General features: G+C 51.2%; 2 protein-coding genes across 3 annotated transcripts in view; one reads left to right on the plus strand and one right to left on the minus strand.

Annotated features, from left to right (window-relative positions):
* The window catches only part of LOC144736269 (copper-transporting ATPase 2-like), an 85,086-nt gene extending 83,436 nt beyond the window's left edge, over positions 1-1,650 (minus strand). The window contains exon 1 of one of the 2 annotated variants that reach the window (XM_078618893.1): positions 999-1,650. The gene's annotated coding sequence lies outside the window, so the exon portion shown is untranslated. Of the gene's footprint in view, positions 1-471 lie in introns of both variants that reach the window. The other variant, XM_078618892.1, reaches the window with a different exon arrangement.
* On the plus strand, positions 1,564-15,360 carry LOC144736271 (GDP-Man:Man(3)GlcNAc(2)-PP-Dol alpha-1,2-mannosyltransferase-like). Its single transcript, XM_078618899.1, has 5 exons — positions 1,564-1,928; positions 5,196-5,402; positions 6,522-7,269; positions 8,702-8,894; positions 14,331-15,360. Exons 1-5 carry the CDS (start codon positions 1,894-1,896, stop codon positions 14,606-14,608), a joined length of 1,461 nt encoding a protein of 486 aa, XP_078475025.1. The 5' UTR covers positions 1,564-1,893; the 3' UTR covers positions 14,609-15,360.
* The last annotated feature ends 1,826 nt before the right edge of the window (positions 15,361-17,186 follow it).

Genomic DNA, 17,186 nt, shown 5'->3' on the forward strand with positions numbered 1-17,186 from the left:
CACTCACTCACCCACCATCTCACTCACTCCCTCACCATCTCACTCACCCACCCACCATCTTCACTCACCCACCCACCATCTCATTCACCCACCCACCATCTCACTCACCCACCCACCATCTCACTCACCCACCCACCATCTCACTCACTCACCCACCCACCATCTCATTCACCCACCCACCATCTCACTCACCCACCCACCATCTCACTCACTCACCCACCCACCATCTCACTCACTCACCCACCCACCATCTCACTCACTCACCCACCCACCGTCTCACTCACTCACCCACCCACCGTCTCACTCACCCACCCACCATCTCACTCACCCACCCACCAAGATCCACTCCAGCTCTTGAACCCACGATCCACTGCTGGACTGAACTCTCTCTCTCAGCCCTGTGAGTCTCATCTGCAGACAACCTCGCTCGACTGTTCTACCTCGTCACCCCCATCACCCCCGGGTCGTTACCTCAGAGCTGAGGCCGGAAGCTTCGCGTCCACTGCGCAATCCGATGGGATGAGAGTCGGAGGGGATGAGAGGGGAGATGAGGGGGGGATGAGAGTCGGGACGCCCTGGCCCCGCGCGACCCGTAACCCAGCCGCACGGTGGACGAGGGTGTTGCTGATGCTGGTGATGATGGTGGTGGTGGTGGTGCTGGTGGTGCTGGTGGTGATGATGATGGTGCTGCTGATGATTGTGGTGGTGACGGTGGTGGTGGTGACGGTGATGATGGTGTTGCTGATGGTGTTGTTGTTTGATGCTGATGCTGCTGATGGTGGTGGTGACGCTGATAATGGTGGTGTTGTTTGACGGTAGTGATGATGACGGTGGTGATGGTGGTGTTGTTTGACGGTAGTGATGATGACGGTGGTGTTGTTTGATGGTGGTGTTGTTGATGGTGTTGTTGATGGTGGTGTTGTTTGACGGTGGTGGTGTTGTTTGATGCTACTGATGGTGGTGATTGTCAACGATGTGACCGGTGATGACGATGTTACCGCGACGCGATGGCGCGCGCTGGAAGTCGCTTGCTGATGACGTAACGAGGAGGAGGCGGAGGCGGAAAGAGGATTATGAGGATGTGACGTCACGGCGACTCGGTGCCTTGTGACGTCACCCGCTGTTGCTGCTTGCCGGTGGTTGTGGTTGTTGTTGATGAGGATGTGACGTCACGATGATTCGGTGCCTTGTGACGTCACCCGCTGTTGCTGCTGCCCGTTGGTTGTGGTTGTTGTTGGTATTCTTATTCTTAGGTTTTTTCGTTAAAGTCACGTAGGTAAAACATCAAAATGAATGAAAATAAAATAAAACAAAAATCACGACGTTTCGGAGGCAACACAAGTCTCCGTCAAATCTAAAATTAGTTGTTGTTGGTGTTGGTGAGGATGTGACGTCACGGCGACTCGGTGCCTTGTGACGTCACCCGCTGTTGCTGCTGCTCTGTGGTTGTGGTTGTTATTGATGAGGATGTGACGCCACGACGATTCGGTGCCTTGTGACGTCACCCGCTGTTGCTGCTGCCCGTTGGTTGTTGTTGGTGTTGGTGAGGATGTGACGTCACGGCGACTCGGTGCCTTGCGACGTCACCCGCTGTTGCTGCTGCCCGGTGGTTGTTGTGGTTGTTGGTGGTGGTGGTGATCATGATGAGGATGTGACGTCACGTGCTTCCTCCTCCCACCCACCCCCCAGACTTTCCTGCCCCTCGTCGTGACGTCGCTGGAGCGCTCCCCTCGCTGTTGGCTGCGGCAGCCGCCCGCGAGAGACAGAGACACAGAGAGAGACAGAGACACAGAGACAGAGAGAGACAGAGACACAGAGAGAGACAGAGAGACAGACAGAGAGACACACAGAGACAGAGAGACACAGACACACAGACAGAGACAGCGTGCGGGCATGGACGCGGCGGAGACTGTGCACGGAGCCATCAGGTGACGGCGGGGGTTGGGGACACGGAGTGAGCCCCCCGCTGCCCCCCCCCTCCTGCCCCAAACCCCCCTCTTGTTTGTCCTTCTGTCTCCCCCCCCCCGTGTCCCTCTGCCCCCCTCCCCGCCGTGTCCCTCTGCCCCCCCCCCGTGTCCCTCTGTCTGCCCCCCCCGTGTCCCTCTGCCCCCCCCCCGTGTCCCTCGGTCTGCCCCCCCCCGTGTCCCTCTGCCCCCCCGTGTCCCTCTGCCTGCCCCCCCCGTGTCCCTCTGCCCGCCCCCCCCCCGTGTCCCTCTATCTGCCCCCCCCCCCCATGTCCCTCTGTCTGCCCCCCCCGTGTCCCTCTGCCCCCCCCCCGTGTCCCTCTGCCTGCCCCCCCCCGTGTCCCTCTGTCTGCCCCCCCCCCGTGTCCCTCTGGCTGCCCCCCCCCGTGCTCCTCCCCCCCCCCCCCCGTGTCCCTCTGCCCCCCCCCCCGTGTCCCTCTGTCTGCCCCCCCCGTGTCCCTCTGCCCCCCCCGTGTCCCTCTATCTGCCCCCCCCGTGCTCCTCCCCCCCCCCTGTGTCCCTCTGCCCCCCCCCGTGTCCCTCTGTCTGCCCCCCCCGTGTCCCTCTGCCCCCCCCCCCCCGTGTCCCTCTATCTGCCCCCCCCGTGCTCCTCCCCCCCCCCGTGTCCCTCTGCCCCCCCCCCGTGTCCCTCTGTCTGCCCCCCCCTGTGTCCCTCTGACCCCCCCCCCCCACATTGTTCCCTCTGTCTGCCCCTCTGTTTGTGTTTCTCCCCCCACCATCCCCCCATATGCTGTCAATAGCAGTGGCGGCCCAGGTCCATGACCAGACAGTTGTGAGTCTTGGGTCCGTGTGGACACAGCGTGAGGGCCCACCACACATTTGAAACAATTGCGGTTTTGACAGCATGATGGTACGGGTTGTTTTCGCACTATTTGTCTATGGGGCCGTCCATAAATGACGTCACGCACCTAGGGGGCGGGGGGTCAGACATTTGTGACGTCACATCAAAATGCGCAACTTTAAATATAGACAACACGTTCTACTTAATTAAATAGACTTTTAAATAAATGTTTTCTCATACAACATCAGAGTGCAGCGCCACATTAAATACGCACTACAATGACAATAGTTTAAAGCGATTTGAAGCATGTTTTATTTTGGGGAGGGGGGCAGAGCTTTGTGACGTCATATTTGAGGGGGGGGTCTGACTTTTTGTGACGCCGTGTGACGAAGGGGGGGGGGGGGTCAAAAATCGTCCAAAATCGCGTGACGTCATTTATGGACGGGCCCCTTGCAACGAAGAACACCGGCGTGGAGTGTGCGGCAGGCCTGAGGCCGAGGTGTCGTGGGGTCTCGGGGGTGGGGGGGGCCCACGTTGCTCGTTTCAATGTGTCTGTGTGAACGCTGGTGTCGACATAGCCCCAAATGAGCACCCGGTGCAGTGATGTATAAACATCGCCACTGGGGAGACAAAGGCGGTCGGGCTTGGTGCTGGCCACACCACCCCCTCGTGTACCGGTCCGGTCTTCACAGGTGCTCACTAACAGCACTTGACCCAACAGTGTTCAAGGCTGTGCGGGTGATGGGGTCTTTGTTTTTGAACGCTGGCACTGGCTTGAAATTTTTACTTAAAACTTTCGTGACTGCAGGTTCTTTCGGTAAAGTCACGTAGATAGTAAACCTTTTTTTTTTAAAGATATATATATAAAATAATACATTGAAAATAATAAAAGCAAAAAAACACGATAAAAATACTAAAGAAAAATAGTTAAATAAATTAGAATTAAAAAATTAAATTGGCGCTGGCCTCGTTTTCACTACCGGTGGGGAGCCGTGCCGTGCCACGCCACCACGTCCCCAGCACGACACCCTCGGCTCGAGCCGTGCCACTCACGGGCTCGCAGTTAACAAACAAATTAATAACCCCGAGTGGTTGGGACTCGTTTTCAGCAGGGCCCTGACGCCATGGATTTTTACTTCAAGATGTTTACCGGAGCACCCGGGGAAAACCCACACGTGCGTGCAAGGGGACAACACCCAATCCCCGTATAGATGGAAACAGATGGCGATCAGTCCACTTGCTGGACTGCATTGTGGCGGGGGCCAGGGTACAGCACCTCCATGCCCAACGGGAAAGGAGTTTTCGCAACATTTGTGCCATCCACCGACCCTCTCCTCCACGCAGTTCTGGTTGATGTTCCTGCTGTTGTGGAGTGGCTCATGCAGCCAACTGTGGCTGCAGGGTTTTGGTAGTACATGTTTATGCCATTTATTGTGAAAATTCCGTCACAGTTCCTATGATTGCTTTTTCATTGCTTTCATGGCTTTATTTTGGTAATTTCGAAAAGTGTATTGGTTTAGCCATGTTTGTTTGTTGTAGTACAGAGTTAGACTGATGGCCTTAATCTAAGTTGTCTTATGGTTGTTGTTGTTGTTGTTTGACTTGCATCCCACTGGGATTTTTGCACACAGCGTTGGTGTACGGTGTTTTTTTCTGCAATATTTTGCTGTCTTTTCTTGGATTTTCTGTTTGCACTTAGTCACATTCACTTTAAGATGTTTTTTGTTCATGTTTTTTGTTTGTTGCGGTTGCACCCGATTCAAGAGCCGAATGGCTCACAGGGCTATACCTAATAAATGAACTTGAACAGGCGTGCGTAGCCACGACCGCTCTGCTAACCTGTGTGTGTCTATTCCAGCGTCACAGCTTTGGTTCCGCAGTGGCGGCATTGATAACACTGGTCAACAAAACAAAATATTTTTTTCTGGCCTGGACTTTTGCAGCTGTTTTAGACTAATTTCAGGGCGCTGATTCTAAATGTGATCTCAGATTTGCTCTATCACATCTCATTTTTATGCTATCGGCATACCCCATTTTCATTGATTTTACCCGAAATTAACTCTGTCACTTATGATTGCAAGTTGTTGCGAGTCAGTGACTGCTTTAGTGTTAAAATATGGTGCTGTATTTTTAGGATAGTGTGCTTATAATATAATTTTATGTAGATATACACATTTATTTAATATTTTTCTTCTGCAGCTTTTATTGAAAATGCAATATTTGATATCTCAAAAACCTGATGTGATAGACAAAAACTGAAAAAAATTCCCTTAAAACCGTTGGAATACCTTATGCCAGAAAAGTGTGTTGACCAGTGTAATATACTCTGATCGGGTGGGGGGAGGGCGTTGCTGCTGTGTGGCTTTTCCCGCCCACATTGTAGAAAACCACCGCCATGCGTAACCGTGAGCTGTGCGTCTGCGCCGCAGGTTGTTTGCTTCGATTCTCCTGCCGCTGGCGCTGGCCCTGGTCGTGTTGATGCTGGCGCTCGTCGCGCTGCTCTTCCTCGTGCGCCAGTGGATGGTGTCGAGCCGAAGCGACGCGCCGCTGGTGGTGGCGTTCTTCCACCCGTACTGCAATGCCGGCGGCGGTGGAGAGCGCGTGCTGTGGTGCGCCCTGAGGACCCTGCAGAGCAAGTAAGAGCGGAGCTCCTGGCACTTCTACGGTTTACTGCGCGTGAGTAGATGAACCCGTTCCGATGAGGTACGCGTACGTCATATTCTTGGTTCTTTCGGTAAAGTCACGTAGAAGGGAAATGATAAAAAAATAAAAATTTAACATAATAAGATACAATTTTCACGACGTTTCGGCCACAACGCAAGCAGCCGTCAAGATCGGCATCGAACCCACTATCTTGTATACCAGGTAAGGCAGATGGCATCTCTACACTTTGTTTTTTTCGGTAAAGTCACGTAGGTGAAAATAAAATAAAAAAACAACTAAATTAAATCACGACGTTTCGGTGGCAACACAAGCTATCATCTTCAGGCGGAACTGTTACAGCCAAAATCACTGTACGACAGTTCCACCTGAAGACGGAAGCTTGTGTTGCCTCCGAAACATCGTGATTTAATTTTGTTTTTTATTTTATTTTCACCTATGTGACTTTACCGAAAAAACCAAAGATCCTTGCAGTCACGAAAACTTCAAATCTAGAACAGATGGCATCTCTCCACCCATCTTTTTGCATCTTTTCCACGTGTGTCTGCTTGCGTCTTCTTGTCTGTCCCTCCGTCTGTTCCACGTGTCTTGTCTCTGAATTGGGATTATACTCCATTGGAATTATATGTAGCAATCATTGCCCCCTACTGGCAGACTGATGCCCGTTTGCAGGCCAGGTGCTGAGTCACCTCGTGCAGCCCATGGACAGCTGCCACAGGGAGTGCCCTTTCAAATGTGTTGATATGAGATGTGACTTCAAGCGTTCTTGAGTCAACCAGTGCTGTCGCGTTAACCAGGTGTTTGCGTCATGCAGGTATTTGTCTTTGTGATGTAGGGGAAGTGTTGGCGTCCTGGTTAGTACACCGTGCTACCAACCCGATAACCTGAGTTGCATTCCTTTTCGAGATCCTACTCAAATGAATACCTGGTGTAATGTGTCAACTTCGTCACTAGGGAGACAAAGGTGGCCGTGCTTAGTGAAGCCACCCACCCCTTTCATGTGCCGTGTCGGCCTTCATCGGCGTTACTCCCTAACAGCACTTGCCCCATCAGTCTGTTCAGGCTACAACGGGGGATGTTTGCGTTTGGTGCAGGTACAAGGACGCGGTGTTTGTCGTGTACACGGGCGACACGGGAGTCACCGGAGCCCAGATCATCGAGGGAGCTCGCCAGCGCTTTAACATCACCCTTCCCCGTCCCGTCGACTTCGTATTCCTGCGCTGCCGATACCTGGTGGAGGCCGAGCGATATCCGCACTTCACCCTCCTGGGCCAGAGCCTGGGCTCCATCGTGCTGGGATGGGAGGCGCTGTGCCGCCGTGTGCCTCACGTCCTCATCGACTCGATGGGTTACGCGTTCGTGATGCCCCTCTTCCGCTTCCTGGGCGGCTGCCGCGTGGGCTGCTACGTCCATTACCCCACGATCAGCGTCGACATGCTGAACGTCGTGCGGGACCGATCCGCGCGCTTCAACAACGCCGGCCGCATCTCGCGCAGCCCCCTGTTGAGCAGCACAAAAGTGGTCTACTACCGGCTGTTCGCGTGGCTGTATGGCCTGGTGGGCTCCAGCGCCCGCTGCGTGATGGTCAACTCCTCGTGGACGCTGGGTCACGTGCTGGCGCTGTGGCGCTGCGGCGACCGCACCGCCGTCGTGTACCCTCCGTGCGACGTCGACGCCTTCCTGGAGCTGCCGCTGGAGCGACAGGAGGAGGGCGGCGGTGGTGGTGTGCTGACGATAGTGTCCGTGGCGCAGTTCCGGCCGGAGAAGGATCACGCCCTGCAGATCCGCGCCTTCCACCGGCTCCAGGAGTTGTTGGCGCCCGCGGAGCGAGCGCGCGTGAAGGTGGCCGTCGTTCTGAACGCGCTGTCAGGTTGTGCAGCTCTCGTGCCTGAGTGAATGTTCAACTATTACTGGGACACTTTTTATTACACGCTTTTATTGAACTCACTCCGTCTGTTGTCGTATCCTTAAAAAATCTTGTAACTCAATTTCAACCGTCTTCCCAATGTCGTATCGACTGCAAACTTGGTATAGGTATGTCATACTGATGACAATACTATATTCTATCATTGAAAATTAAAAATATATTTTTTTAAACGATCTTTTTTACGGGTATAATTGTCCACGCTCAACTCACGTTGCCTGGAAATCACCACGGTCCCTTACGCTATGGCAAGCTGCGGGGCCACTTCCTGGAGTCGTGGAGTTCTGCCATTACTCGTACGGTACATTTCATTAAAGCGTGTTTTTAAAAAGTATTTTTAAATATTTTTATTATTTTACAAGGTGAGGGGCCACGAGGCGATGTAGCTCTTTCTCAGAAGCGGCCTGGCTATCACAAATGACAGCTCAACGAGGTGGCTTATCACGTGGAAATGTATAGCAGCCAGCTGGTGCCGGTTTGGTTACTAATCTGCGTGTATTATTCAGAGCTGGTGCTGGTAGATGGTAATAACACATTCCTGCGGAGGGAGCTGGTAGGAACGTTGGGTTGCTCGGTCAATGGCCTGCAGGGTCAACGGCGGCGTGGTGTATTCCGCAAATATGGCCGACTGTGAGGGCGGGCACAAGCCGGCGTGAGTAGGTTAAACGTTGAGTTTTATAAGGGCACCACGGGGTGACCAGCCCCTCCCCACCCAGCCCCACCCCTCCCACCCCCCACCCAGCCCCACCCTCCCCACCCAGCCCCTTCCCACCCTCCCCACCCAGCCCCTCCTCACCCTCCCTTCTCCAACCAGCCCCACCCCTCTTATTTTGGGATGCACGACGGACGGACGGACACAGTATTCCCCGATTTGTGTGTGTGTGTGTGATTGACAGTTGGTGGTGGTATCATTACTGATGTGCGTGTGTGCGTGATTGACAGTTGGTGGTGGTATCATTACTGATGTGTGTGTGTGCGTGATTGACAGTTGGTGCTGGTATCATTACTGATGTGTGTGTGTGCGTGATTGACAGTTGGTGGTGGTATCATTACTGATGAGTGTGTGCGTGATTGACAGTTGGTGATGGTATCATTACTGATGTGCGTGTGTGCGTGATTGACATTTGGTGGTGGTATCATTACTGATGTGCGTGTGTGTGTGATTGACAGTTGGTAGTGGTATCATTACTGATGTGTGTGTGTGATTGACAGTTGGTGGTGGTATCATTACCGATGTGCGTGTGTGCGTGATTGACAGTTGGTGCTGGTATCATTTCCGATGTGCGTGTGTGCGTGATTGACCGTTGGTGCTGGTATCATTTCTGATGTACGTGTGTGCGTGATTGACAGCTGGTGCTGGTGGGTGGTTGTCGGGACCGGGAGGACCAGAAGAGGGTGGACGGCTTGCGAGCCCTGGCCGCGTCTCTGGGCCTGGATCTCAGCGTGGAATTCCACATCGGAGTTTCCTTCTCCGAGCTCAAAGCGCTGTTGGGCCGAGCCACCATCGGTCTCCACACCATGTGGAACGAGCACTTCGGAATAGGTATCACGCTCACACGCGCCGTCACCTCGCATTGATCCCTTGTGTTATTTTTCTCTTGTGCCTTGTTTTTTTTTAACAGCACGTAAATCTCCGTACCCCGCACCGTGGGAAGGGGAGTAGAGTCGAGGATGTAATTGATGGAGAAAGAAAAGAGGAACGGGAGAGGGATGGGACCCCAGGACGGAAAGTCTAAAGATGAGCAGCAGGAAGGGGAGGAGGAGCGGGAGAGGCAATGCTCGTGCCAACATGTCGGGGATGATGAGAGGGTGATGATGGGGGTGATTAGAGGGGAGGGAAGAGAGAAAGAAGAGAGTACAGAATGAGCGAACAGGAGTGACCTGCACGGAGGAGCAGTCTGTTTTCTCAGGGGGCTGCAGTTGGGAGAGGGGAGGGGTTTAGTTCAAGTTCATTTATTAGGTATAGCCCTGTGAGCCATTCGGCTCTTGAATCGGGTGCAACCGCAACAAACAAAAAACATAAACATGAACAAGAAAACATCTTAAAGTGAGTATGTGACTACAGTGCAAACAGAAAAACCAAGAAAAGACAGCAAAATATTGCAGAAAAGCACCGTACACCAACGCTGTGTGCAAAAATCCCAGTGGGATGCAAGTCAAACAACAACAACAACAACCACAAGACAACTTAGATTAAGGCCATCAGTCTTACTCAGTACTACAACAAACGAACATGGCCAAACCAGTAAACTTTTCGAAATCACCAAAATAAAGCAATGAAACAGTGATCATAGGAACTGTGACGGAATTTTCACAATAAACGACAAACAACATTTACCACCAAAACCCTGCAGCCATAGTTGGCTGCATGAGTCACTCCACAACAGCAGGAGCATCAATCGGAGTATTATAATTTTTCAGTGCACCTTTAAGATCAAACACAGGTTATACTTTGCAGCAATCATCCGCCACACAGAAGTCACGTGATTTACGCGAGGCTTGAGCTGATTTAGATAGAGAGATGAAGATCCATAGTTGAGATAGAAGGGATTCAGGATGGAGGTGGCCCACACAAAAGTCACCTTGTGAATATTGGCCATATTTACAAATGTGGTGGAACAGCTGCGCGATTACGTTTGGGATGACCAAATAGCTGGGCCCCTTGATTATAGGATGAATATAACGCCCATCAATAATGCCTTCTTCTTGGTTCTTTCGGTAAAGTCACGTAGAAGGGAAATAATAAAATAAAAAAAATCAAACATTATAAAATACAATTCTCACGAGGTTTCGGCCACAACGCAAGCAGCCGTCCTCAGGTGAAGAACAGGTCTGTCGGAAAGACAGCGTCTGAATGAACACCACCATGCTTGGCAGCGTATAGTTAAGCTGGGTTAGGGGAGGAAGGGTGCCTTGACAAAGGAATTTGCATATCAACAGAGGAATTTAGCATATTTATGTAAAATGCAAATATGGGATTAATCACTACTTGTGGAATGCGTAGGAGGTGGGGGGGGTCTCAAAGTCATATTTTGCCCGTGCATTATGTAGGATTAGCAGCAACAAAGGGAGGAGGTAGGGTTAGCAGTAATAAAGGGAAGAAATTTTAATAGAAATTTAATAGTAAGAAGAAGAACCAAGAATATGAATCCCTGCAGTCACGAAAGCTTTAAATCGAAATAATGCCTTCGTGATGATATCTCGGTGGTGTGAGAGCCGATGCAGCGACGATGAGAAGACGTGCAGGGCGGCCTGACACCGTCGATATTTGTGGAGTCACAGATGAGAAGGTTCTTGACGAGAGGAATTTTAATAGAATGTACACAATGTTATTATTATTACTACTAGATTTACATTTTGATTTAAAGCTTTCGTGACTGCAGGGATTCATATTCTTGGTTCTTTCGGTAAAGTCACGTAGAAGGGAAATAATAAAATAATACAAATATGAAACAATAAAAATTCTAACCCTAACAATATTTATTGTTTTATAATTGTATTATTGTATTATTTCCCTTCTACGTGACTTTACCGAAAGAACCAAGAATACTACTAGACTTGTTTACCCAGGAAAGCCTTCATGAGTGTCGAGGGTTCTTTTGCTGGAAGGTCCTGCCAAGTTTTGAGAGTACGGAGGCGATGTTTGCTACTGCTGTGTGTGATGCCAATTGAGCGGTAGTGTAGCGGTTAGCGTGCTGCGCTATGAACCTGGCGACCCGAGTTCGATCCCCGCTCACGGCCGACACCAGTGACGATTATTTGAACCGGTCCTGGGCCTCCCCTAGGTCGACTCAGCCTAAAATTAGTACCTTGTGCGGTGTGTTAACATTGCTACTACGGAGACAAAGGCGGCCGGGCATGGTGTTGGCCACTACCCCTTCGTGTGCGGTGCTGACCTTGATTGGTGCTACACGCTAACAGCACTTTCCCCAACAGGCTGTTCAGGCTATTGGGTGGATCTTTGTTTTTGTACTATGTATATTGAACTTCTTTAGCACCGTAAATGGCCAACCGTGCTAATCGGAGGTGCAGGGGAAGGACCGCAAACTAAATGCAACAATTCATATTCTTAGGTTTTTTCGGTAAAGTCACATAGGTAAAACATTAAAATTGATAAAAGTAAAAAAAAATAACGACGTTTCGATTGCAACACAAGCAATCATCATCAGGTATAAATGAAATAGCAACAAAAAATTCTAACCAGAAAAACTATAGACAGACATATAAGCAGACAGATATCACCAAGATACATAGAGAGAGAGTAACACAGGTACAGAGAGGGAGATCGTCTCTGTTGAGTGGCCTTAAAAAGCTTCAAATCTAGAATTAAATGCAACAAACAAGCAGCTAACAGCACTTCAAACACGGCAGGACCAATACTTCTGCCGTGGCTGATCATTACTTTAATGCGGCTGGCTCACGTGAAATTGATTTCTCTAAGACGATGGTACTTTGCAAGCCGACTGGCTATCAACAAAGATTCGTTCACGAAGCCATCCATATATACAGACAGACACAATTTCAACGGAGACGATGGTTATGAACTCGGCAATCATTGGAAAGATGTCATCAACCACTTTGGGTCATGACTTTATTTGTGTTTTATTGTCAACCTCTACCGTCAGCAGTGTGGATGTGTGTAGCGTGGTGCAATGCCCCCCCCCCCCCGCCATCTCTACCACCCTCTTTCCCCTATCTCTACCCCCCTCTCTCTCCCCCTATCTCTACCCCCCTCTCTCTCCCCCTATCTCTACCCCCCTCTCTCTCCCCCTATCTCTCCCCCCCTCTCTCCCCCTATCTCTACCTCCCTTTCTCTCCCCCTATCTCTACCGCCCTCTCTCTCCCTCCCCCTATCTCTACCCCCCTCTCTCTCTCCCCCTATCTCTACCCCCCCCTCTCTCTCCCCTATCTATACCCCCCCTCTCTCTCCCCCTATCTCTACCCCCCCCTCTCTCTCCCCCTATCTCTCCTCCCCCTCTCTCTCCCCCTATCTATACCCCCCCTCTCTCTCCCCCTATCTCTCCCCCCCCTCTCTCTCCCCCTATCTCTACCCCCCCCCTCTCTCCCCCTATCTCTACCCCCCTCTCTCTCCCCCTATCTCTCCCCCTATCTCTCCCCCCCCTCTCTCTCCCCCTATCTCTCCCCCTATCTCTCCCCCCCCCTCTCTCTCCCCCTATCTCTACCCCCCCCCTCTCTCCCCCTATCTCTACCCCCCCTCTCTCTCCCCCTATCTCTCCCCCCCCTCTCTCTCCCCCTATCTCTCCCCCTATCTCTCCCCCCCCCCTCTCTCTCCCCCTATCTCTACCCCCCTCTCTCTCCCCCTATCTCTCCCCCCCTCTCTCTCCCCTTATCTCTCCCCCCCATCTTTCTCCCCCCCATCTTTCTCCCCCTATCTCTCCCCCCCCTCTCTCTCCCCCTATCTCTCCCCCCCCCTCTCTCTCCCCCTATCTCTCCCCCCCCCTCTCTCTCCCCCTATCTCTACCCCCCTCTCTCCCCCTATCTCTACCCCCTCTCTCTCCCCCTATCTCCACCCGCCCTCTCTCTCCCCCTATCTCTACTCCCATCTCTCTCCCCCTATCTCTCCCCCCCTCTCTCTCCCCCTATCTCTTCCCCCCCCCTCTCTCCCCCTATCTCTACCCCCCTCTCTCTCCCCCTATCTCTCCCCCCCCCCTCTCTCTCCCCCTATCTCTACCCCCCTCTCTCTCCCCCTATCTCTCCCCCCCTCTCTCTCCCCCTATCTCTCCCCCCCCTCTCTCTCCCCCTATCTCTCACCCCCTCTCTCTCCCCCTATCTCTCCCCCCCCCTCTCTCTCCCCCTATCTCTCCCCCCCCCTCTCTCTCCCCCTATCTCTCCCCCCCTCTCTCTCCCCCTATCTCTCCCCCCCCTCTCTCTCCCCCTATCTCTCCCCCCCCCTCTCTCTCCCCCTATCTCTATCCCCCTCTCTCTCCCCCTATCTCTCCCCCCCCTCTCTCTCCCCCTATCTCTCCCCCCCCCTCTCTCTCCCCCTATCTCTCCCCCCCTCTCTCTCCCCCCTATCTCTCCCCCCCCTCTCTCTCCCCCTATCTCTCCCCCCCCCTCTCTCTCCCCCTATCTCTATCCCCCTCTCTCTCCCCCTATCTCTCCCCCCCCTCTCTCTCCCCCTATCTCTCCCCCCCCCCTCTCTCTCCCCCTATCTCTCCCCCCCTCTCTCTCCCCCTATCTCTCCCCCCCCTCTCTCTCCCCCTATCTCTCTCCCCCCCTCTCTCTCCCCCTATCTCTCCCCCCCCTCTCTCTCCCCCTATCTCTCCCCCCCCCTTCTCTCCCCCTATCTCTCCCCCCCCCTCTCTCTCCCCCTATCTCTCCCCCCCTCTCTCTCCCCCTATCTCTACCCCCTTCCTCCCCCCATTGTCTAACACACTTGGACTGCTCCCCTCGCCTTCAGCCTCACCTCTATCTCGCGCTTTACTCCGACATTGGCACTGGCTGCCCCGCCCACGCTGGTTACACCGCACAGATTTCCTTGCTGCTGCCTCGCAACTCTCGTCCCCTGCCCACTCACAACTTTGGAAGCCGTCATTATAAGCAGTTGCATTTGGAGGCTTCCCCCCTCTTTTCTCTCCGCCTGATGAAGACCGCTTGTGTTGCGGTCGAAAGGTCGTGGGTTTTTTGCTTTTATTTTATTTAATTTTTATAAAATTCTCATTTTTTATCAACGTGACTTTACCAAAAGATTTCGATTTAAAGCTTTCGTGACTGCAGGGATTCATCTTCTTGGTTCTTTCGGTAAAGTCATGTAGAATAGAAATAATAAAAATAAAACATAATAAAAGAATATAGTATAATAATATAATTATTTTATTACGTTGTATTTTTATTATATCCATTCAACTTGACTTTACCGAAAGAACCAAGAATATTTTGTGTTGAGGCTCTAAACGACGGGAACCTTTGCCCCTTTTTTGCCGCGTCTCCCCCCCCCCCCCGCTCGCGCGTCCCGGAGGTGTGGTGGAGTGCATGGCCGCCGGCGCCGTCGTGCTAGCGCACGACTCGGGCGGCCCCAAACTGGACATCGTCGTGCCCGCGGAGGGAGCGGCGACCGGCTACCTGGCCGCCAGCGAGGAGGCCTACGCCGAGGCCATGGCCGCCATCCTGGCGCTGCCACCGGCCGAGCGCGGGCAGCTACGTGAGCGAGCCCGGCGCTCCGTCTCCAGGTTCTCCGACGCCGAGTTCGAGCGCTCGTTTGCCGGCGCCACGGAGGCGCTGTTTGCCGGCGCGTAACCCGACGTGCGTGCGTACGTGCGTGCGTGTTGAACGTAGCCAGTGGCGCTCATCGGATGTGCGGGGGGGGGGACAACAAAAAGGCCCCCCGTGGGGCCGTTGAGGTGTACCCGGCGTCGTTAGATTTGTCGTCATCGCAGCGCAGCGGCGTGAAGCTCACCGATTCACGTTTGTTTATTGGGTTGGGCACCACGGGATGTAACGAAAATCCTAAGTTCTTTTTGTTATCCCTCCTCCGCCATCCCGGCAAAATTGACACGTTTACAACGGTGTCAATAGCACGCGGCGTTTCGTCGTTCAAGTTATGACCGATAAAGCTCCTCACGAGCGGTGTAAGTGTGACGATCTCGTGCGATGTTCGAGGATTAATCACGAGAATTTCAACAAATCTCCCGTCCGGCCGAACCCAAATGCAGGGACGGATCCTTGTATTGGCTACGGAAACCAACGTTTTGTGATGTTTACTGTACATAACCCCAGTGTCCCTAAAGTTCATCCACATTCTGCTTGACTCTTTTGGAGTTGGCCACACAGCCCCGATTATAGGAGGGCAGAGCTTGAACAATTGTCAGCAGCGTCGGTCCGGTTCGCCTTTCCGCTGTTTTGTATTTCACGCATCCCGTGCATAAAGAAACTGTGTGCTGCGTTACGCATTGCTACAGCGGTTGTTTGCGATGCAGCTTCAGTGAATGACTGCGATATAAAACTGAAATATTGTCTCATTAAAACATTGTTGCGGCTGTGCGAGAAAAGGTCTTCAGTCTCAACATTCTATCGATCGTCGTTTATTTGTCACACGGGGGAAAGTCGGGTTTAGCCAGCTACCCAGCTCGTTCGTCGCGGAGATCCGCGGTGTTGTCGGCACAGAACGAGAGCAACGGACAACATCAAGGTGTTAATTCTAGATTTGAAGCTTTCGTGACTGCAAGGATTCATATTCTTAGGTTTTTTCGGTAAAGTCACGTAGGTAAAAAATTAAAATTAATAAAAGTTAAATAAAATAAAAATCACGACGTTTCGGAGGCAACACAAGTTTCCGTCTTCAGGTGGAACCGTCACAGCACGATAGCTACGTGACTTTACCGAAAAAACCTAAGAATATAAACATCAAGGTAATCCCGTATTGGAGGAACAGGCAACAAGGAGTGGAATCAAACACGTCAGAGGTGCAGGCAAACTTCGTGCTTAAAGAACTAATATTAACTAATATTAACTAATATTAACAATAAACAATGGGCACATTATATTCTTGGTTCTTTCGGTAAAGTCACGTAGAAGGGAAACAATAAAATGATAAAAATATAAAAATAAAATTCTCACAACGTTTCGACTGCAACACAAGCAATCATCATCAGGTGTGAAATCCACAGCAAGAAAATTTGAAAAAAGTCCTGTGGATTTCACACCTGATGATGATTGCTTGTGTTGCAGTCGAAACGTCGTGAGAATTGTATTGTTTTATATTTGTATTATTTTATTATTTCCCTTCTACTTGACTTTACCGGAAGAACCAAGAATATGAATCCCGGCAGTCACGAAAGCATTAAATCAAAATTTAATGGGCACATTGTTTATTTTGTGATGAGGTGATGAGGTTATGAATGGTTGGAGAGAAAATGTGCCTGGGATGAAGCGAATGCAATCGGAGTCATAATTGGTTTATTTTGGGTTATATCGTCTTGAGTATAAAGTTATTTTTTTACTATAACCCTCCACCACTTGACTTAGCCAATCAAAACAAGTTTAACTTCTTTTTCCGTGCCTGGGTTTCCTCCCGATGATCTAATTTCCTCCCCGCACATTTCCGCTCGTTAATTGGCTGGAAGCGTCTTGATACATAGAGGACTGCAGAGCTTGGGAAGTTGTTGATGCAGTTGGCATGAATAATCACGCCGTGTATAACATTAAACATTACAATGTTGGGACTGCATATATTTTCTAAGAAAAAAACTGAAGAAGTAACTGAAGAATTTGAAAGGTTAAGTAAAGCCGACTGTAATTTATTATTGGTAACTTTAAGATGTTTTATTTTAGAATTAAATTGCACTTGTTATAACAAGGTAATGGTGCATCATGGGACCTTTCTTTTCCAGCATCAAAGCATGAAATATAAGAACAGGTTTTACCCTCTCTGGCAAAAAAACAAGTCTTAAGATGTTCAAACACCAAAAATAAACCTTTTGCAAGGAACCAAGTCTGCATTAACCACACGTACTTGTGATGAACATGCAAACGAAACATGTTCTGATAATATATCGGCATTGTCTTTGAAACTGATTGGCCTGTACCAGAGACAGCCTTCTTTATGGCCTAGTCTCACCAGTGTCAGACCAGAGAACGCCAAAAGGTGAAGAGTGGAATGCCAATGCACTATCAGAGCATTTGCAGATCTGGGTGAGCAGCTATAACACATTCCTGCTGAGAGAGCTGGTAGGAATGTTGGGTTGCTCGGTCAATGGCCAGGGTCAACGGCGGCGTGGTGTATTGCGCAAATATGCCCAACTGAGAGGGCGGGCACAAGCCGGCGTGAGTAGGTTAAACGTTGAGTTTTATAAGGGCACCACGAGGTGACCAGCCC

This window comes from Lampetra planeri, chromosome 60 (assembly GCF_965212315.1).
Source record: "Lampetra planeri chromosome 60, kcLamPlan1.2.h2, whole genome shotgun sequence".
NCBI lineage: Eukaryota > Metazoa > Chordata > Hyperoartia > Petromyzontiformes > Petromyzontidae > Lampetra > Lampetra planeri.

What these genes read in the sequence shown, in the direction of transcription:
- LOC144736271 (XM_078618899.1), top strand. Translation starts at nt 1,894, where the DNA reads ATGGACGCGGCGGAGACTGTGCACGGAGCCATCAG. An exon ending in ACTGTGCACGGAGCCATCAG is followed by an intron (nt 1,929 to 5,195) that starts GTGACGGCGGGG and finishes TCTGCGCCGCAG; the next exon opens with GTTGTTTGCTTCGATTCTCC. An exon ending in GAACGAGCACTTCGGAATAG is followed by an intron (nt 8,895 to 14,330) that starts GTATCACGCTCA and finishes CGCGTCCCGGAG; the next exon opens with GTGTGGTGGAGTGCATGGCC.